The 22,874-nt window shown below is 37.6% G+C and overlaps 1 protein-coding gene across 3 annotated transcripts in view; it reads left to right on the forward strand.

The window, feature by feature from the left end:
- The window catches only part of RYK (receptor like tyrosine kinase), a 103,229-nt gene that overhangs the window by 14,120 nt on the left and 66,235 nt on the right, over positions 1-22,874 (forward strand). For all 3 annotated transcript variants that reach the window (XM_078432332.2, XM_078432331.2, XM_060638713.3), the window contains exon 2: positions 21,342-21,463. In XM_078432332.2, the coding sequence (XP_078288458.1) occupies positions 21,342-21,463 (122 nt within the window). The remainder of the gene's footprint in view (positions 1-21,341; positions 21,464-22,874) is intronic.

Consider the following 22,874-nt stretch of genomic DNA (forward strand, 5'->3'; position numbering starts at 1 on the left):
CTAGGGCAGGTACCAATGACAAGTTATTTTCCAGAGTATCTTTTGCCAGATACTGGAACATTCTAGCACAATGGCAGGGCATGCTTCATATGTTATGTTATAATGCTGGAGATTATGGGTTGTTTTTGTTACTTACTAATACTTGGATAGGATTTGTGAAGTACCTTTATTGTCTCTGCAGATGTGGCATAAGTCACATCTTTGGGAGAATTCTTTTATGGATTTTTTTTATTTTTTACTTTTTAGTTTTTAAAAGTTTACTTATTTTGAGAGAGAGAGAGAGCATGCGTGGGTGTGAGCAGAGAAGGAGCAGAGAAGGAGAGAGAGAATCCCAAGCAGACTTCTCTCTGCTTGACTTGGGGCTTGAATTCTCAAACCATGAGATCTTGACCTGAGCTAAGAGCAAGAGTCAGACACTTAACTGACTGAGCTACCAGGTGCCCCAAGTGGATTGTTTTTAAGTGAACTATTGATTTTGACCATATTATCCTGTTTTCTTCCTAAAGTGGCAAAGTGGGGAAAGGTGCTTTGTGATTACAGATGCCTGGCTTTTCCTCAGGGGGATCAGGAGATTCCCTTCCTTGAAGTTGACTCCTTAGCGACCTCTGAGGTGGGCCCGCTTGCCTTTCCTTGGAAGAGGCCAGTCTTGGGCAGGAGATGAGGCGGCCTGGCCAGGAAGGGGGTGGAGGGAGAGGGGCATATTTATATTGTCTTCTGTTGTCCATTAGGCATATCATTTTTCTCTTAAAAGCTCACTTTTATTCTTTTTATACTCTCTGTGCATACATGTATATGCTCTCAGCTAAGTTCTGTGGAGACGCTTAAGGTTATAGGAGAAAGATTGGAGGAAAATGGTGAATTGGTAGAGGATTATATGAAAAATCTTACTTACTCTGTAAGATTATTGTTTGAACAGTTATAGGAATTGAAGATTTATGTGCTTTTTCTTTTTTAATCATGAGGAAAGAATGCCTCTTTCCTACAGTCTAATATTTGTAAATTCTTTGTCTTACAATGCAGTTAAACAGGTCTCAGCTAATTTTCTAGTTGTAATTTGACTACAGCTAGATTTATTAGATTCTGATGGACTTATTATTATTATTTTAATATTTTACTTTTAAACAATCTCTGTACCCATTGTGGGGCTCAAACTCACAACCCTGAAATTAAGAGTTGCACACACTACCAACTAAGCCAGCCAGGACCCCTGCTGGACAAATTATTTTATTGTATCTATTTCAGCTTATTAGTTTCCATAAACTTGGATATTTGAAATAAGATCTTCTTATTTATTTATTTATTTATTTTCAGTGTGGATTAAAATACGGAGTATTTGTGGTTTTATACATAATAAGTGATGTTGGCTTTTTTTTTCTCCTGGCTCATGTACTACACTGTACTAAGAAACTGGAAGATTATCTTGACTAAATAAATTTTTTACTTAAGTTTTGACTAGCATTTAGAAACTCTGGATGATATCATAGAATATAATAGAGGTTTGGCTGACATTTGGAAATCATAGATGATATCATAGAATTAGTAGAAATTTGTGGCTGGGGAAGGACATTAACATCATCTGGTTTAACTCTCTTGTTTTATTAGTTGAGAAAATTGATGCCTTGAGAAAATGGTTAAAAAATTGATTGCCAAAGTTCACTCAGTTACTTATTAGCAAAAACTCTGCTTTAGTTCTGTTTCCACAACATCACTTTTGTTTTTCTGCCTTAACTGATTCCTGACACTTTCTTTAAAATACCATTTCCCTTTAGATTCATCTTTGATGTAGTTGATTTTTCCAACAGGCTGCCATTCATGCATCTAACATTTGAATAGCTACAAATATTCTAAGACCCTAGCCCTGCTGTGAGGTGTACGTTGTGGTGGGGAAGACAGACATGTGAACAGCTTCCTGGAATGTGTTTTAAGTGCTATAAAGGTGGCTCTTTTTATAACGGGAGATGGTTTGCTCATTGGCACTGTTCAACCATTGTTGTGGCCTTGGGAAACCAATAGTTAACTTTTAAAGTCATCTGGAAAAATTTTTGAACTATTGAATTATTTGAACTTGAGCTAAACAGGCCAAAACATGTAGGACACGGACCTTGAATTAAAGTTTCAACTTAAGATTGTATAGCGAAAAATGAAATTTTCTTGATGGGAGTTGAGAGTTTTGGGGAACAACTTTGGTTTTTCAGCTTTGAATTTGGGTTGTTTAAAAATAAAATTATGAGCAAATGTCATATTTTCTAATAAGAACAACATTCCTACTTTGCTGGAATTGGCAGTGAAGAATTTAAGTCTGGTTTTTGTAGTCGAACAACTGAAATGTTTTACATCCTTTGTTAGAATAGGAAAATTATACTCATTTGAATAACAAAATGCTGCCTTTTTTCACTCTGTGGCTGTCCACTCTTGGTCCTGTCCACCTTCCAGCAGAACCCCTCTACCCACTCTGCTTTGCCTGCTCTGTGCTCTTTTTTGCTGACCTTTTCACATTATCTTGCAGGATTCCAGTTCCAGTTCGGTCTTGAGGTCTCTTGACTGTTTGACTGTTTTCATAATCTCTTTATCTCTTTAGCTTAATTGAGACTTGATTTCTCTTGTAAGTGATAATTTCCTCATAATTCTTTCTAGTCACTGAAAGCCAATTTTATTACAGTCCCTTCCCATTTACAGGGCAGAGGCCAGCTTTTTCTTTCTTTTTTTTTTTTTAATGTTTAATGTTTATGTTATTTTTGAGACCGGGGGAGGGGGAGCACAGAGAGAGGAAGACACAGAATCTGAAGCAGGCTCCAGGCTCTGAGCTGTCCACACAGAGCCTGATGCACCGTGAGATCATGACCTGAGCAAAGGTCTGCGCTTAACCAGCTGAGCCACCCAGGCACTCGTCTTTCTTAAAAATAATTTGTTGAGGTGAAATTCATGTAATATAAAACTATTTAAAGTGAGCAATTCAGCGACATTTAGTTGTGTATGATGTGCAGCCACCACTTCTTATTCCAAAAACATTTCTGTTACTCCAAAGTAAAACTCCTTACCCATTAAACACTCTTCTCCCCCTCCCCGCAGTCTCTGGCAGCCACTAATTTGCATTCCATCCCTATGGATTTATTTATTCTGGATATTTCATATAAATGGAATCATATAATATGAGACTTTTGTGTCTGGCTTCTTTTATTTAGCATAATGTTTTGGAAGTTCATCCACATTATAGCATGTATCAGTACTTCATTCCTTTCTATGGCTGAATAATATTCTATTCTATGTATATATCAGTTTTTTTTAATCCATTTATCTGTTGATGGACATCTGGGCTGTTTTCACGTTTTTACTACTGTGAATAATGATGCTGTGAACACGGATAAATGTGCTTGACTGAGTGTCTTCAATTTTGGATGTATACCTAGAAATGGTATTGTGGGTAATTTTGTAGTTAACTTTTTTTTTTTTTTTTAAGTAAGCTCTGTGCCTAATGTGGGGCTTGAACCCACAACTCTGAGATCAAGAGTTGCATACTTTACTGACTGAACCAACCGTGAGCCCCAATATTTAACTTTTTGAGGAACCACCAAACTGTTTTTCACAGTGGCCGAACCATTTTGCATTTTGCACCAGTAATGTATAAAAATTCCATTTCTCCACATCTTTGCTAACATTTCCTATTTCTGTTTTTTTTTTTGCTTAGAGCTATCCTAGTGAGTGTGAAGTGATACCTCATAGTGGTTTTGATTTGTATCTCATGACTAATGATGTTGAGTATCTTTTTATGTTTCTTGGCCATTTGTGTATCTTCTTTGAAGAAATGTCTACTCAACACCCATTTTTTAACTGATTTGTCTTTTCATTGTTGAGTTGTAAGAGTCCTTAATATATTATGGATACAAGACCTTTATCAGACACGTAATTTGCAATATTTTCCTCCATTCTGTAGGTTATCTTCAGCTTCTTGATAATGTCTTTTGATGCACAGAAGTTTTAAATTTTTATGAAGTCTGGTTTATCTACTTCCATTGCTCATGCTTTTAGTTACATATCTAAGAATCCATTGATAAATCCAGGGTCATAATGATTTATTCTTTTTTTTTTTTTAAGAGTTTTATAGTTTTGGGTCTTATATTTAGGTTGCTGATCTATTTTGAATTGTTTTTATATGGTATGAGCTAGGGGTCTAATTTCAATCTTTTGTTTGTGGTTATCTAGTTGTCCCAGCATAATTTGTTGAAGAGGCTGTTCTTTCCTCATTAAATGGTTTTGGCATCCTTGTCAGAAATCAGTTGGCTAGAAATATATAGGTTTGTTTCTGGATTCTCAGTTCTAGTCCATGGGTTTACATGTCTGTTGTTATATTGGTACCACACTGTTTTGGTTCCTGTGGTGAGTTTTGTGGTGAGTTTTGAAATTAGGAATTGTGAATTCTTCAACTGTGTTATTTTTCAAGGTTGTTTTGGCTATTGGGGACTCTTTGCAATTCCATACTAATTTGAGAATCTGCTTTTCCATTTATCTAAAAAAAAAAAAAAAAGTAGTTAGAATTTTGATAGAGTTTGTACTGGTAGATCCCTCTGGGTAGTAATGCCACCTTAACAATAGTAAGTCTTCCAATCCATGAAGATAGGATAACTTAACGCTTATATAAGTCTAATTTACTTTCTTTCAGCAATGTTTTATAGTTTTCACTGTTAAGTCTTCAATTTCCTTGTTTAAATTTATTGTAAGGTACTTTATTCTTTTGGATGCTATCATAAATGGAATTGTTTTCTTAATTTCCTTTTTGGATTGTTATTAAGGGACCAGTTTTTATCATGCATGACATCCTTCCTTTCCTATTTTGATTGTTTTTCCCCAAGACAGTGACTTAGCATCTTCTTCTCTTTTGACATCTGTGATATTTACTTACATTATCTTTGACTTATTGGGGTTGTTGTAATCACCTGACCTTTATAAGATGATCCTCCACAACTTCATACCCTGACTTGCTTTTATTATTTCCCTCCCTTAATCCCTCCTTTGATCATGCTGGTGTTCGAGTTCCCAGGTCTCTTTTCCAAATAAGGCACTTATTGAAATGGCCACTTAGACTTGGTCTTCTTCTTAGCCCTTGGAACTTCCTTTTTCTCACCAGGGCACCCCAATCTTTTTTCTCAGTCACTGTCCTCTACCAAAACCAGTCTCTGTTTCCTGGTCTCCTAAAGAGTTACCTATTTCCTGGCTTGCTGCAGAGTGGCTCAGTAAAGCATTACTGAATAGATTGTCTCCCTTATTGCCTGTCTAACCATTCCTCATTGCCCACTTCACCTCTTTGGAGCCTACCTGATTTGGAGTGGTAACACTCCTTCCATCTACTACCCTTGCTTTGAGGCTGCATTTAATTGCTATTGTCATATTTGAAACACTAATAATTAGTAGCAATTAGAAAAGAATAAATTATTTAGATCCCATCTTCATTTGTCTTTTACTTTTTCTTTAAATCTTTGTTTTGTGAGCATATGTTGGGGAAGGGAAGAGAAAGATTATATTCAAAACTAAAGTATGATATTTCCACAGATTTCATCTTTTTCAAAATATCAGCTTGTTGAAAATTCTTTTTATTTTATTTTCTGATTATCAAGGTAAAAACATGCTTATTTTAGGTTATTTGGAAAGTGTATAAGACCATAAAGAAGAAAAAATACATTATTTAATCATGCATTTATAATTTTTGGCAAATATCTTTCCAATATTTTTTCCATGTTCTCACTTTTTTTTTTTTTAAGGTAGTTGCACTCTTATGAATAGGTAACTTTTGAGGTAGATCATACTTCAAAATCTGTAGTGTTAAGTTTTCCCTCCCTCCCCACCTCCTTCCCACTGCCCTGTGGTGAAATTGTGGCCTGTACATTTTCTACTTTAAGAAACTGATTATGCTTTTCTAATGGCTGATCACTTTTTGATAAATCTCTTATAGATGCTTTCAAAGAGTTAACTTTCTTATAGAATGCTATCTTGATGTGTGATTATCTACCATATTAATTATGGCTATGTATATATATAAATTATATCCTCTACATGCTAGCATTAATCATAGACTGATAGTTTTGTATCATGATTATATAACTTACATTGGGTTCTCTCCATATTTCTAATATTTGGGGAAAATTGTATTTCCATGGGGTTCTCTTTGTATTTCTAATATTTGGGGGTTTTTGGACTTTTTACATTTTGATTTAGAGCTGTCAAGATTGAAGATTATTATACTTCCATCATGAAGTATACTTTTTTTCAGTATAAAATGGTTTCTTCTGTTAAAAATAAAAGTGTTATTGATGTCGCAGAATGTTTTGAAGTAACTTTTTGGGGGAAGAATGCATAATTGGTATATTTTCTGAGACCTGAGAATCTATTGTTTTTACATATGATGAGTTTGGGAATACAATTCCTGGCCTGCTTGCTATTCCCCTGAAAAATACCACTTTATTGCATTCCCTGTCATCTTCAGGGTTTCCTGTGTTATTGTCATTCAGATGGTGAGCATGGATAGTCCAAGAATTTTCTTCTCATTTAGCCCCAGTGTCAGTGTGGCATGTGGCATGAGGAAATTCTTTGATGTTGTCTTTTCAGTTCTTAGTGTTTTGCCAGATTTTACCTTTTTTGGTATACCTGGGTATTTTAAGGGAAGGTTAGAGGAAGGTGTTTTAGTCACTAATAAGTTATCATTACTGGTGTTAATATTGGTATATCAAAGATACTATCTTTACCAATGTGATTTTTATTGAATTTCATTACTTGAGGGCATTCTTTCTAGCTCTTACAGGCCTTCGTGGATTACTTTAGTCAGTAACTGGATTTTTATTTAGTGAATTGCTGAAGCTTTTATGCATATTTCCTTAAACATGTTTTTGAAAATGAATTTTTTCCAGTTAATTTTTGTAGGAAATTTAAGAGAAGAAAAAGAATAAAAGCATGCAATAAAAAATAATCCGTAATCCACCATTTATAAACAGCCACTATTAATATTTAATATTTCCCTTCTTTTCTGAGAAATGGAGCACACATCATGCATATACATACACATTTAACTTTAGTCCACTGGACATTTATTGAACACCTGTTATATTCATGATGTATTCTAGGTGTCAGACATTGTTAAAATTTACTGTATATGGTTTGTATCTTGTCTGCTTTTATGTTATAGTCTAAGCAAAACCCAATTTATTAAATTTATTTGTAAGAGTTCTTCCTGTTCATGATTTCATAGTCTTTTTAAGTTCATTTTGATCATTAAAACCTGTCCTCAAAGGTGAACCTCAATCTATCACATAGATGAACAGGGAGAGATTTGATTGAAGGGGTATAATGGCTTGGGATACCACCTCTGTCCTCTAAAGAAAGAGAAATTCTTGAAACCTATTGTTCTCTGTTATGGATGTACAGTATTATGGTTTATTGGTTACTGCTTTGTTGCTGGTCATTTATCTTGTTTCTTGTCTTCAATTTTAAATAATTTTGATTAAAATCCTTATACACATAAATTTGTATCTATATTTGGTTTCCTTAGGGTGGATTTTTAGAAGTGGAATGAAGGGAGTCAAAGAGTATAAATATTTGTAAAACTTTGATATATATTCACAAGTTGTTTGCTTGCTATACTCTAACATTCAGTATTATATTTAAAGAATATAAACGTTTCTGTTGCAACATCAAATGCATTCCTAAAAAAAAACATTCCAAGATTGCCTGTTCCCTAAAAATAATAGGACTTATGGGAAAAATAAGGTTAAGGGCAAACCACTCAAGACCTCTGCAATTTTCAAACCAAGTACTAACAAAAGCATAATTGGTACCTTATGAGATAACTTGGACAGCCCAGTCAAACCACTTAGCACAGCTGAGGCTGCCTCAGAGGATAGTTAAAGATATTAAAATGTAATAAGATGGAAATCGCTGGCCTGCATGATCTTGAGATAGCACAGACGTAAGTAGATTTCTAACCCAGTGGAGCTGCCATAGAGGAGGGCATATGAGGAAGTACAGCTTGCTGTGTTCCAGGAACCGTGTGTAGGCTGGCGGTGCTCCTCTGAGCAGGAAGCCCTGGTTGCAGGTGCTCATTTTTAGTTTTCTTAAAATAGGGCAGAGAGGGGGGTGCCTGGGTGGCTCAGTCAGTTAAGATTGGACTCTTTATTTCAGCTCAGGTCACGATTTCATGGTTTGTGGGTTCCAGCCCCATGTTGGGCTCCATGCTGACTGACAGTGTGGAGCCTGCTTGGGATTTTCTCTCCCTCCCTGCCCCTCCCTCACTCATTCTTTCTGTCCTTCTCTCTTTCTCTTTCTCCCTCTCCCTCCCTCCTTCTCTCTCTCTCTCTTTCTATATCTATCTCAAGAATAAATAAATTAATTAAAAAAAAATAGGGCAGAGAGGGTTCCTGCCTGACAGTAGCTGAGCCTGAGTGAGGGTCTTTTCCTTTCCCACAGAAAGTTACAATTCTTTACCTCCTATTTCAGTTCCCCTTGGCTGGGAAAATTCAAATGTAAGTCATAATTTCTGTGTTATACTGGCATTGTTATTTTATTTACTAACCACTTATAAATTAATTGGTGTTATGGGAAACTGTCTTGTGACAAAACAGACTGTTATTGCTTATTTGATAGGTGAAAATTTGAATCTCATTTTTTAAAAAGTGTATTTATTTTGAGAGAGAGAAAGCATGAGTGGAGGAGGGGCAGAGAGGGAGAAAGAGAAAATCCCAGACAGGTTCCTCACTGTTAGTGTAGAACCCCATGCAGGACTCGAACTCACGAACCATGACATCATGACCTGAGCCAAAGTCAGATGCTTAACCAACTGAGCCACCTAGGTGCCCCAATTTGAATCTCATTTTAATGGTTTCTTCAGAAAATTTGAAACCCTTTCAAACTAGGTATAATTACCTTAGTTCATAAAGAATGTCTATTTCAAAACAAATATTTTCAAAATCTGTAGTCAGAAAACATCAACTCTGTTTAATAATTGTATTAGAATTTAAACACCTTGATCTAGAGTAGTAAATTTCAAATTTCCAATTTATTTTGGTGGCCATTAAGTGTTTATAGATATGGATCACAGGGATCCAAACTATCAGCAGCTTATAAATATTAATTTATTTGTTGAGAATAGAAGTCATGGTTTTGTAGTGACTCTCATTTTGGGGAATGGCTTCATCCAAGAATATGCAGCATTAAGTTATAGCACCAGAGAAGGCAGAGAGTAGGGGAATCAAGTCAGCTCAAGATTGGCTGTTTTGGGGTTGGGTAAGCATGTCCAAATTAGGCTGGTGGGAGAAAGTTGAGCGTACTAGTAAAGTAACTGAAGTAATTGGGGTCAAAGCCAGCAAGAAGAAAATGAGGAAATGATTGGTATAAAATGGAAGAAACAAGAATTTTGGACACTAGAGATCGAATGAGCCCCAAAAACAGCTATTGTAACAATAATGGGGACAGAGCTGGAGAGCTACTAGCTATTGAGATATTACAGTTCAAGATTTTGGAGGTAGAGCAATTTATATATTGCTGCTGCCTATAGAAATGGGTTGCTTTGGTATATGTGAAGGTTATTGTTGGAGTTGAGGAACAAAAGGAACATTGAAGGACAGATTGAGAGAACAGTGGTCTCAAGGACATTGGGAACCTGCCATAACAATTACAGAATAAGGATGTATAGAAATTATATAAATTGGTTTCAGAGTCCTCAATGAATGAGGTAATTATGATACTGGGAAAATTATGATGTGATGGTATATATCTAAAAGGAAACAGGACTTTTGATAAGGATACTTCAAGTAATCATCTGAAGTGGTTATAGAGATTCAGGGCAGTGCCCACTGAGGGTGGGAGAATGGTTCCTTCAAGGTCTACAGGGCCAGCTATGTATGCTTCAAGGGGAGTGGGTTGGTGGAAGTCACAGTGGTATTAGGGTATAGAGAAGAGTCCTTGAAGAGAGAGGGTCATGGATGGATGAACAGGGTAATCATGCTAGCATAAATTGAGGTCCAAATGGGTTTTAGAACCTTGATAAAGTTAGCAGAGGCCAATCTTGGCTCAACCTTTGTTGGAATGTTGTGGAGAAATTGCTCTCGTGTTTTCAAAGAGGGCGTTTTCTAGTTAGGAACCTTGGTTTCTGTCTAGAGTTTGAATTGGTAGAACTGGAGAGACCTTGAGCAATTTGGAGAGAGGACAGATGCCGCTAGGATATTAGAAAGAGAATTGGCTATATCCCTCAGTCTCATCTTATGAGAGGTAAGAACTCAGAATTTTTAATAGGACTAAAACCACAAATTATTAAAGACTGCATGCATGGCTCGGATGTGTTTGCTTTTTTATTCTTTCTTTTCTTCTTTTATAGCCCTTTTTCATCTGGTTTTATAGGGAGTTGAATTTACGGAACCCCTAGATGTTTTTGATACTTTGAACTATACCTAGAAAATGTAAGCATTTATACATTATTGTTATTATTACCAGTAATAGCATTATAGCTGTTATTTATTAGGAACAGAGTTCTTTATGTCCCTATGAAGGATTTCTTTTTAAATTTTTAATGTTTATTTATCTTATTAAATTTAATTTATTTTTTTAATTTACATCCAAGTCAGTTAGCATATAGTATAACAATGATTTCAGGAATAGATTCCTTAATGCTCATTTAGCCCATACCCCCACCCACAACCCCTCCAATAACCCTGTTTTTTCTTTATATTTAAGAGTCTCTTATGTTTTGTCCCCCTCCCTGTTTTTATATTATTTTTGCTTCCCTTCCTTTATGTTTATCTGTTTTGTATCTTAAAGTCCTCGAATGAGTGAAGTCATATGATATTTGTCTTTCTCTGACTAATTTCACTTAGCATAATACCCTCTAGTTCCAACCACGTAGTTGCAAGTTGCAAGATTTCATTCTTTTTGATTGCTAATATTACATCACACACACACACACACACACACACACACACACACACACACACATATATACATATATATATACACACACACACACACACACACATATATATACCACATCTTTTTAAAATAATTTTTTTTAATGTTTTATTTATTTTTGAGACAGAGAGACAGAGCATGAGCAGGGGAGGGGCAGAGTGAGAGGGAGACACAGAATCTGAAGCAGGCTCCAGGCTCCGTGCTGTCAGCACAGAGCCAGACACAGGGCTCGAACTCACAAACTGTGAGATCATGACCTGAGCTGAAGTCGGATGCTTAACTGACTGAGCCACCCAGGCGCTTCTACCACATCTTTATCCATTCATCCATCGATGGACATTTGGACTCTTTACTTTGGCTGTTGTTGATAGTGCTGCTATAAACATTGGGGTGCATGTGTCCCTTCGAAACAGCACACGTGTATCCCTTGGATAAATACCTAGTAGTGTAGTTGCTGGGTCGTAGGGTAGTTCTATTTTTAATTTTTTGAGGAACCTCCATACTGTTTTCCAGAGTGGCTGCACCAGTTTGCATTCCCACCAGGAGTGCAAGAGATCCTCTTTCTCTGCATCCTCGCCAACATCTCTTGTTGCCTGAGTTAATGTTAGCCATTCTGACAGATGTGAGGGTTTTCTCATTGTGGTTTTGATTTGTATTTCCCTGATGATGAGTGATGTTGGCCATCTGGATGGTCTTTGGAGAAGTGTCTGTTTTGGAGAAGTGTCTATTCATGTCTTTTGCTCATTTCCTCACTGGATTTTTTGTTTTTTGGGTGTTGAGTTTGATAGGTAAGTTCTTTATAGATTTTGGATACTAACCCTTTATCTGATATGTTGTTTGCAGATATCTTCTCCCATTCCCTTGGTTGCCTTTTAGTTTTGCTGTTTCCTTCACTGTGCAGAAGCTTTTTATTTTGATGAGGTCCCAATAGTTCATTTTGGCTTTTGTTTTCCTTGCCTCCAGGGATGCGTTGAGTAAGATGCTGCTGTGGCCAAGGTTAAAGAGGTTTTTGCCTGCTTTCTCCACGAGGATTTTGATGGCTTCCTGTCTTACATTTGGGTCTTTCATCCATTTTGAGTTTATTTTTGTGTATGGTATAAGAAAGTGGTTCAGGTTTTTCTGCATGTCGCTGTCCAGTTTTCCCAGCACCACTTGCTAAAGAGACTGTCTTTATGCCATCGGATATTCTTTCCTGCTCTGTCAAAGATTAGTTGGCCATATGTTTGTGGGTCCATTTCTGGATTCTCTGTTCTGTTCCACTGATCTGAGTGTCTGTTTTTGTGCCAAATGTTTATTTATCTTTGAGAGAGAGAGTGTGAGAACCTCACGCACATGAGCAGGGGAGGGTCAGAGGATCCAAAGCCAGCTGTACGCAGCAGAGAGCCTGACACGGGGCTTGAACCCACAAACCACCAGACCATGACTTGAGCCGAAGTCGGTTGCTCGACCAACTGAGCCACCCAGATGCCCCTCCCTATGAAAGATGTTTTAAGTTTAAATTCAGAAGTTGTTGATCACTTAAGATTAATTATTTTTTTCTACAACTTGTATGTTAGTGCTAGTGGCATTCTATGGTATGCAAGCTTTCTGAGATTAGAAAAGAGAGGTAAATAAAACCTATTGACTTTTTTCTTCCTCTTTTGAAAATTTTAGGGAAATGTTTCATATAATGAATGTGCAAATTTTAAATGTACAGTTGATTGAGTTTTGAAAAATGCATATAGCTGTATAAACACTACTCCAATTAGATATAGAATATTTTTATTACCCTAGGAAGTTCCCTGGTGCCCCATTGCAATCAGTTCACCAATTTCTCGCCCACCCCCTTTCCCAGGCAACCACACTGATCTGATTTCTGTCACCATAAATGAGTTCCGCCTGTTCTAGAATTTTCTATAAATGAAATTATATAGTATGTAGTCTGTGTAGCTTCTTCTGTGTAGTTTGTGAGATTCATCCCTTTTGTTACAAAGTCTCAACAGTTTATTTTCATTGCTGAGTAGTATTCTATCCTATGAATATACCACAGTTGGTTATTCATCATGTTGGTGTACATTTGTGTTATTTCCAGTTTGGGTTCTTCTGAAAAAAGTGCTATCCACATTCACATACAAATTTTTTTGTGGACATATGTTTTCATTTCTTTCGGGTAATTACCTATGAGTAGAATTACTGGGTCATAGAGTATGTATATTAACTTTATACAAAACTGCCAGTTTTCTGAAGTAATTTAACATTTTTATACTCCCAGCGATGTAGGAGAGATGCAGTTGCTCCAACATGCTTGCCAACATTTCATAATTCTTATAGCTAGAAATGGCATCTCATTGTTTTAATTTGTAGTTCTCTGATGACTGATGATGTGTAGCACCTTTTCATGTACTTATTGTCCATTTTCATATATTTTCTTAAAGGATATATGTTCACATCTTTTATCCAGTTTATTTAATGGGACTATATTTTGGTTTGTAGGAGATCTTTGTATATCCTAGAAGCAAGTCTTTTACTTATTTACTTATTTATTTATTTAAAATGTTTTTATTTATTTTCTGAGAGAGAGAACATGAGCAGGGGAGGGGCAGAGAAAGAGAGGGACAGAGGATCTGATGTGGGCTCCACGCTAACAGGCTGACAACAGCAAGCCCAACATGGGGGCTCGAACTAATGAACCATGAGATCATGACCTGAGCTGAATTCCGACATTCAACCATCTGAGTCACTCAGGTGCCCCAAGTTTTTGTTTTTTTTTAGAAAGATGTGTTGTGAATATTTTCTCCCAGTTTGTGACTTGAATGTCATTTTCTTAACAATGTTTTTCGAGGAGCAGAAGTTTTTAATTTTGATGATGACCAGTTCATATGTTTTTTTCTCTTTTGATTCATGTTTTGGGTGACGATTCCAAGAAATCTTTATTTACGCTAGGTTGTGAAGATACTCACCTATATTTTCTTTGAGAAGCTTTATAGTTTTAGCTTTTACATTTAGGTCTATAATTGATCCCAAATCAGTTTTTGTCTGATATATAAGATAGTGGTCAAGACTTTTCCCCCTGTACTTTTATCCAGTTGCATTAGCATCACCTTAACTCAGTTGCCTTGGTGCCTTTGTTGAAATTCCATTGGCCCTGTATTTGAAAGTTTTTTTTTGGATTCTGTTCTGTTCCATTAGTATGCCTGTCTTTATGTCAATACCACACTGTCTTGATTACTATAATTCTTAATCATGTTGTAAAATCAGATAAAGGGAGTCTTGCAGCATTATTTCTTTTTCAAGATTGTTTTGGCATTTAAATTTCATTTTAGAATTAATTTGTTTCTTAAAAAAATCTGTTGGGATTTTGACTAGGATTACTTTATATCTGTAGATCAGTTTGAGAAACTTGACATCTGGGGCACCTGGGTGGCTCATTTGGTTAAGCATCTTACTTTGGCTCAGGTCATGATCTCACAGTTGGTGAGTTGAGCCCCATGTCGGTTTCCATGCTGACATTGAGGAGCCTGCTTCGGATTCTGTCTCACTCTTTCTCTACCACTACCCTGCTTGTGCACATGCGCGCGCTCTCTCTCTCTCTCTCTCTCTCTCTCAAAAATAAATAAATATTTAAAAAAAGAAACTTGGCATCTTAAAAATATTGAGGCTTATCTAAGAGAATGGTGTCTCTCCACTTATTTAGGTCATCTTTAATTTTTCTTAAAAACAATTTTTTTTTAATGTTTATTTTTGAGACAGAGGGAGACACAGCGTGAGTGGGGGAGGGGCAGAGAGAGAGGGAGACACAGAATCTGAAGCAGGCTCCAGGCTCTGAGCTGTCAGCACAGAGCCTGATGCGGGGCTTGAACCCATGAACCGTGAGATCATGACCTGAGCCGAAGTTGGACGCTCAACCAACTGAGCCACCCAGGCACCCCAAGTCATCTTTAATTTTTCTTAGTTGTATTTTTCTTAGTTATTATTTTCAATAATTCACTATTGAGAATGATGTTAGTGTAGAGGTCTTGCATATCTTTACTTAGATTTATTTCTACTTATTGGTATTTTTTTTAATGTTACAGTATTGATTTTTAAATTTTGTTTTACAGTTGTTGCAAATATATAGAAATACAAATGATTAAAATTTTTTTCCCTTTTTTTAATATTTATTTATTTAAAAAAAATTTTTTTTTTCTCTTAACGTTTATTTATTTTTGAGACAGAGAGAGACAGAACATGAACTGGGGAGGGTCAGAGAAAGAGGGAGACACAGAATCTGAAACAGGCTCCAGGCTCTGAGCTGTCAGCACAGAGCCTGACGTGGGGCTCGAACTCACAGACCGTGAGATCATGACCTGAGCTGAAGTCGGACGCTCAACCAACTGAGCCACCCAGGCGCCCCTTTAATGTTTGTTTTTGAGAGAGAGCGTGCACACGAGTGGGGAAGGGGCAGAGAGAAAGGGAGACACAGAATCCTGAGAGAGAGAGAGAGAGAGAGAGAGAGAGAGAGAGAGAGAAAGAGAGAGAAAGAAGGAGCAGAGGGAAGGGGAGACACAAGATCCCAAGCAGGTTCCAGGCTCTGAGCTGTCAGCACAGAGTCTGACATGGGGCTTGAATTCACAAACCGTGAGATCCTGACATGAGCCAAAGTTGGATGTTAAACTGATTGAACCTCCCAGGCGTCCCTACAATTGATTATTTTATATTGGAGTTTTATGTTCTGAGACTTTGCTAAATTCATGAATTGGTTTGAGTAGTATTTTAGTAGAGCTCATAGTCCTTTTTAAACACATAATCCTATCATCTGGGAATTTTAGTTCATCCTCTCCAGCCTTTTTTTCTTGTCTTCACATATTGGTTAGGACCTCCAGTTCAAGGTTGAAAAGAAGTGGTGGAAGTAGACCATGTGTTGTGGTCTTGTCCTTGCCTTTTTTCTGATCTTAGAAATAAGAATTTAATAATTCACTATTGAGAATGATGTTAGCCCTAGGGTTTTTAATAGATGCTCTTTACCAGACTGAGAAAGTTTATGTCTATTCCTACTTTGTAGACAGTTTTTATCATTAAAAATAGGCTTTGAATTTTGCCAAGTGCTTTTTCTGCATCTATTGAGATGATCTGTGTTATTATCTTCTATTTCATTAAAGTAGTGAGTTAGTAATTTTTAAAAATGTTTGGTAATTTTGAGAGAGAGAGAGCACATGAGCAGGGGAGGGGCAGAGAGAGAAAGGAGAGAGAGAATCCCAAGCAGGCTCCATGCTGGTGACACAGGGCTCAGTCTCACAAACCATGAGATCATGACCTGAGCTGAAATCAAGAGTTAGACACTTAACTGAGCCACCCAGGCACCTCATGAATTAGTAATTTTTAAAGGTTAGCCTCTCATATACACTTAATCATGCTGTAATTATTCTTTTTGTATATTGCTGAATTCCATTTGCTAATGTTTTAGGGAGAACTTTATGTCTCTATTCAAGAGGTACATCAGTCTGTATTTTTCCTCTCATATTTTTGTCAGGTTTTAATATCAGTGTGATGCTGGCTTTATACAGTGAGTTAGGAACCTTTTTTTTTTTTTAACTATTTCCTGAAAGTTTATGCAAGATTGATATTATATCTTCCTTAAGTATTTGATAGAATTCATCTGGACCCAGAGCTTTGGGGGAAATTTTTATTATTTGGATTTTTAACTTATTCTTGTCAGTTTTGGTAAATTGTGTTTTTCAAGGGTTTTTGTATTTTATCTGTTATTGAATTTATTGTCATAAAGTTGTTCATACTAACATTCTTTTTAGTATCTGTAGGATTTGTAGCAATGTTCCCTCTTCATTCTTTTTTTTTTTTTTAATGTTTATTTATTTTGCGAGAGAGCTTGAACAAGTGGGGGAGTGGCAGAGAGGGGGGGGGGGGAGAGAGAATCCCAAGCAGGCTCCCTGCTGTCAGCACAGAGCCTGTCACGGAGCTCGATCTCTAGAACCTTGAGATCATGTCCCGAGCTGAAACTGAGAGTCAGATACTCAACCAACTGAGCCACTCAGTCACCAACCCCCTTCATTCTTAATATTCATAATTAGTGTTTTCTCTTTTTTTTTCTTAATCTTGCAAAGAGTTTAACTTTCATTAATCTGGTCAAATAATCATCTTTTGACTTTATCTTTATCTTATAGTTAATTTCTTTTTTTTTTTTTTAAATGTTTATTTATTTTTGAGGGAGAGAGACACACAGTATGAGCAGGGAAGAGGCAGAGAGAGAGAGGGAGACACAGAATGTGAAGCAGGCTCCAGGCTCTGAGCTGTCAGCACAGAGCCCGACACGGGGCTCGAACTCACGAACTGTGAGATCATGACCTGAGTCGAAGTCGGACGCTTAACCCACTGAGCCACCCAGGCGCCCCTCTTTTTTTTTTTTTTTTTTAATATTTGTTTATTTTTGAGAGAGAGAGAGGGAGAGGGAGAGAGAGAGACAGCATGAGTGGGGGAAGGGGCAAAGAGAGAGGGAGACACCAAATCCGAAGCAGTCTTTAGGCTCTGAGCTGTCGGCACAAAGCCTGACGCAGGACTCACACAGTGTGAGATCGTGACTGGAGCGGAAGTTGGATGCTCAACTGACTGAGCCACTCAGGCACCCCCGTTAATTTCTTTATTACAACATTTGATCGAGAAGGTAGCCTGTATTATTTCTAGTTAGAATCCATTTTTTAAAATGTGTATGGTCTAACTCATGATTAATACCCCTCTGGGGTACTCCAGTTGGATGGGGGAGCTACCAACTGTGGGGGGTCCCACTTGGATGGAGGCTGGCAGCACAGGCAGTGAAAGAATTCATTCAAGGCAGAACAGAAGAGATATGATTTATTGGATCTACTGTAAAGGAATGGTGGGCAGGACAGCAAAAGAGACACTGTCTGCAACAAGGCAGTCGGTGGTGAGGGGCCACAGTTATAGGGCAGAGTGAGGGAGTATGGGACATATGGAATTTTATCTTTTTTGGCAATCGTAGGAACTGTGCCTGTTTGTAATTGGTCAGTTAGAACCTATGGCTGTTTTGAAGTGGGTTGCTTAATGAGTCTGGTTGCATTCAGCCCTGTGGTCCCTATGGGCCCTTTTGCCTTACTCAAGTTTCCATTGCTCAAGCCTGTTGCCTAAAAGCAGCATCTACAACTCCCTTGTTTCTTGTCCCATAAATACATTGTTTAAGTAATGAACTAACATGGAGTTCCCACCTTGGTGAATTACCGGTAGAGACTACTCCAGGTGGAGTTGTCACACAAAGGAAACTATTTGCAGCAAATAAGGTCATGCAAGGGTGAATGGGTTGCTATTATTTAGGGTTAGGATGAATATTCAGAAAGGGGGCTTTGTCATTGTATGTAGAGGTAGGCATAACGTTATGCATGCACCTTGAGGAAACATGTCTGTACATACATTGTATGTTAATGAGGCTTATGCTCTTCCTGGGGCAAAGATTTTAGTGTTATAATCAAGTAAAAGTAACTCACCCCATGGGGCATCTATGCAGTTGTGAGTTGGGATTTGAGCTCAAATTGGGTGGTCTGGAGCCACCAGAGGTTTGTGTGGGCAGTCCTTTTTGTTTGAGGGGTAGTTTTGGTTTCCATTATGGGATGCTGTCTGTGCCCATGGGGTTCTTTGCCTGAGTTGAAAGGTAAGCTGGGAAGAAGAGCTTAAAAAGGGTGGAACAAAGGTTGGTGGGTACATGCAGGTGGGCAGTAAAAGGTTAGTTGTTGAAGTCTAGCTGGTTAACAGAATATCCACATTAAATTTTTATGTTTTGATCTTTTGTTTTCTGAAATAATATTAGTCTCCAACTGTGATTGTAGATTTGTCTTTTTGTTATTAATGTTTTTCTATCCGTTTTTGCTTTACCGAAAGCTCTTTGAAGCTTTTATTAGTTACATTATCTTAGCTCCTATGTCTTTTATTAGTATGAAATTTTTCTTACTAATATAAAATCTTTTTACCTTGTTCTAGTTTGTCTCATGTCAATATTGCTCATCTACTTTGTTTTTCTTTCAATTTTTTAAAATATTTTTGAGAGAGAGAGAGAGAGTGCATGTGGGCAGAGCGGGGGAGGGGCAGAGAGAGAGAGGGAGATACAGAATCCAAAGCAGGCTCCAGGCTTTGGGCTGGCAGCACAGAGCCCAATGCAGGACTCGAACCCATGAACTGCAAGATCATGACCTGAGCCAAAGACACTTAACTGACTGAGCCACCCAGGCACCCCTAAATTTTTTTTAATGTTTATTTATTTTTGAGAGAGAGGGAGAGACAGAGTGTGAGTGGGGAAGGAGCAGAGAGAGAGGGAGACACAGATTCCAAAGCAGGCTCCATCCAGGCTCTGAGCTGTCAGCACAGAGTCGGACGTGGGTCTCAAACTCATAGACCCTGAGATCATGACCTGAGCTGAAGTTGGATGCTTAACTGACTGAGCCACCCAGGTGCCCTGTTTTTCTAATTTTTAAAAGTTTCGTTCCAGGTGTGCCTCTTGTAAACAGCATCAGTCTAGACTAGAATAAGACATAGACTTTAAAAAAAAATTTTTTTTTTAATCTTTATTTATTTTTGAGAGAGAGACAGAGTGTGAACAGGGGAGGAGCAGAGAAGGAGCGAGACACAGAATCCGAAGCAGGCTCCAGACCCTGAGCTGTTAGCACAGAACCCGACACGGGGCTCGATCCCCCCCTTTTTAAAAAACAAAAAACAAAAAACAACAAGCACATTTAAGCCGTTTACAATTATTGTGATTGCTGATGTTTTCTTTGTACCCAGCTTTCTTGTTGCATTTTCCCCTTAACCTTTCTCTCACCTTCTTACCTTCCTTTTTCCCCTTCTCTAATACCACCAGTTCCTCCTCCCAGTGTTTGCTGGCAGTTCCTGTCCTGCCAGCAGTGAGGGTCTTTTGCAGAAAACCTCTAATTTTGTCCCATTGCATTTGGTATCTCTACAGAATAACTGAATAAAGCAGTGTTACCCAGACAGTGCTCCTTTCCCCTATGTAAGCTTCAAATCTCATTTCTGGATTAATGATTGTTTTAGATTCAGTTCAGAAATGAGAAAACTAATTTTACAGGAGACATACCTGTAGCAGAGTTATTGGTTTCTGTATCTATATCATAGAAGGTGTGGAGATCTCCATATTGACCTCTGCATCAAGGTTTTAGGCCCACAGTATAGACTTAGTAAAAATGAGATTTACATTTTGATTGGTCTCTCCTGTACCCTTTCCTTCTAGCATATGGAATATATATGTCATGCAGTACTAGAGGGACACCTAGATGAAATTTAAATAACCATAAATCAATTGAGTTACCCTGCTTTTATTCATTCAGTTCTTTTGGGTTATCATGAGAGAAAGCATCTGTTTGATTCTTTACTTTTGTCAAACACTTGCTGATAACCTCCCTCCTTACTTTTTTGTAAATAGTGAACTGGACTTAAGCTCACTCACTGCCTCGTTAGGCACCAGTATTTAGCTAGAATTTAGTAATACCGTTTTGTTTTCCTTTTCAGTGATTTCTTTTTGTTACCTTGTATTTTTTCACAATAATTACTAATTTTCCATTCAAGATAGTGATTAAATTTTCCTTTAAAATTTTTGTTTTAAAAAATTGAATCAATTTCAAAGAAAAATGCTAATTGGAGAATGTGGTATATGTTGGGAGGTTAGATGTGGCCCTGATGGAAAAGGTAATATGGGAGTGAGTGAGATTTGGGAGTTGCTTCTCCAGCATTTCTCAGGCATCTTGGTTATTTCTGCTTTATCTGCAGAACTAACTTGTTTAACAAGTATTTACTGAGCATCTGCTTTGTTCAGAGAACTGTTCTGAGAATAGGAGGAGAAATACGGTGTTCACCTTGTAGTCTAGGTATGGGAGAGGACATGTGTTGATGTGGCAGCTAATGTGAGTGTATGATGGTAAATGCTGTCAGAGCGGCCAGGACGTTGTGCGGATGAGGAAGTGGAGGCCATCTCTGGCTGGGGTCTTGAGGCTTTGGCTCAAACTAATGTTTTCACCTACGTACCTTTCTCTTTTCCATTTTGAATCTCTTTTCCTAAATCCACATCAGTTTTGCGGAGAGAAGAAGCTCTTGTGTGTAGGCATTACTCTGAGAAGGATCGGGTCCAAAAGGAGTGTCACATTGGTCCTCGCTTCCGGAGTTCTGGATCTAACACACCTGTGTTTAGCTGGATAGCTACCTAATTGTTTTTAGTCCCATCTTTATCTTTATTGATGATGATGAAACTCATTGTCCTACCTGCTTCATTAGACAGCATATGTGAGAGACATTCATGATATACACTTGTATATCCATATTATTTTCATTCTTATTAGTATTTGAAATCCTAATGGTTAATGATTTTGACTGTAATTTTAGGTGTTTAATTCTTTTTTCTCTGTTTTTTTTTCTAGGTCTTGATGCAGAACTTTATTATGTGAGAAATGACCTTATTAGTCACTACGCCTTATCCTTTAACCTGTTAGTACCCAGTGAGACAAATTTCCTGCACTTCACTTGGCATGCAAAGTCCAAGGTAAGAGAGTAGTCAACCAAAGATGTCAAGACAGGACCACTCGGGCCCAGATGCCAATGCAAGGCCTATATCTGAGGGATGGACTGCCATCTATACAAAAGGGCTAGTAGGTGGTGGGCTGTAGCAGTACTGAGTCTTTTCAGATTTATATTTTAAGTCTTTAGCCTATTCCTTTAGACTTTCTCAAGTCCTATAAAATGAAGGTAGCCACCATTTATGTCAGGCTTATGACAGAACATTTATGTCCTTTCAGGCTTTTCAAGCAGGGATGCAGATCTAATGTGAAGAGGGAACAGTTGAACTTGCTGATGTTCTGTTATCTTTTTATTTTTTAATTTTTTTAAGTGTTTATTTGTTTTTGAGAGACAGAGACAGAGAACAAGCAGGGGAGGAACAGAGAGGGAGACACAGAATCTGAAGCAGGCTCAGGCTCTGAGCTGTCAGCACAGAGACTGATGTGGGGCTTGAACCCATGAACTGTGAGATCATGACCTGAGCCAAAGTCAGTTGCTTAACCGACTGAGCCACCCAGGCTCCCCTTGACTGTGCTGTTATTGTGAAACAATAGGAATGGAGGATGGGGAAGTTGTTTTAGGCGTGTTTGATGTGATGGATATAGTTCTGCCATTTATGGAGAAATGGTAAAAGTAGGGTACAGCAGATGCAGGCACCCACGTGTGCTGTGGCCAAGCTCCTTTAACTGTAATGAACCTCTTGCCTGGCTTACTTGTAGCTGAATTCTTCACATTTTCTCTGACTGACTGAGCTCCACGAACATGAAAAGGTTTTTCATACGTCAAAAGTGGGAAGCTGAGGGAAGAGCCCACCTCCTCCAACCAACTTTAATTTCCTTTATTAGCATTATATATGAACTGAGTAGGATTTTATTTGGGAAATAAAAATAGTTTTGCTACTAAAATCTCTAGCAGAGTTTTTTTTTTTAAGTATTACAAAGTGATATTTGTCCTGATATTTGTTGCAAGTCATTTAAATTTGGTGACTTTAATATAGATCTTTTTATCTACTTAGAAAACAATAATGAGTACTAGGAAAACCAAGTATTAATAGAATTATTTAAAAAACTATCAAGACTTTGTAGATCTATACCCAGAAATTATTGTTGTTTATAGTTTTGTATACTTCAAGCTCATTTTTTAAAAATGTTTATTTATTTTTGAGAGAGAGAATGAGAAAGAGAGAGAGAAAGAGAACGTGAGCAGGGGAAGGGCAGACAGAGAGGGAGACAAAGAATCCTAAGCAGGCTCATGCTGTCAGTGCAGAACCCAGTGTAGCGTTCGAATCCATGAACCGTGAGATCATGACCTGAGCCCAATCAAGAGTCAGATGCTTAACCCACTGAGCCACCCCCACACTGCCAAACTCACTTTTTTTTTTTACCTTTTTAAACAAA

The sequence above is a fragment of the Panthera onca genome, chromosome C2 (genome assembly GCF_046562875.1).
Source record: "Panthera onca isolate mPanOnc1 chromosome C2, mPanOnc1 haplotype 2, whole genome shotgun sequence".
Taxonomy (NCBI): Eukaryota; Metazoa; Chordata; class Mammalia; order Carnivora; family Felidae; genus Panthera; species Panthera onca.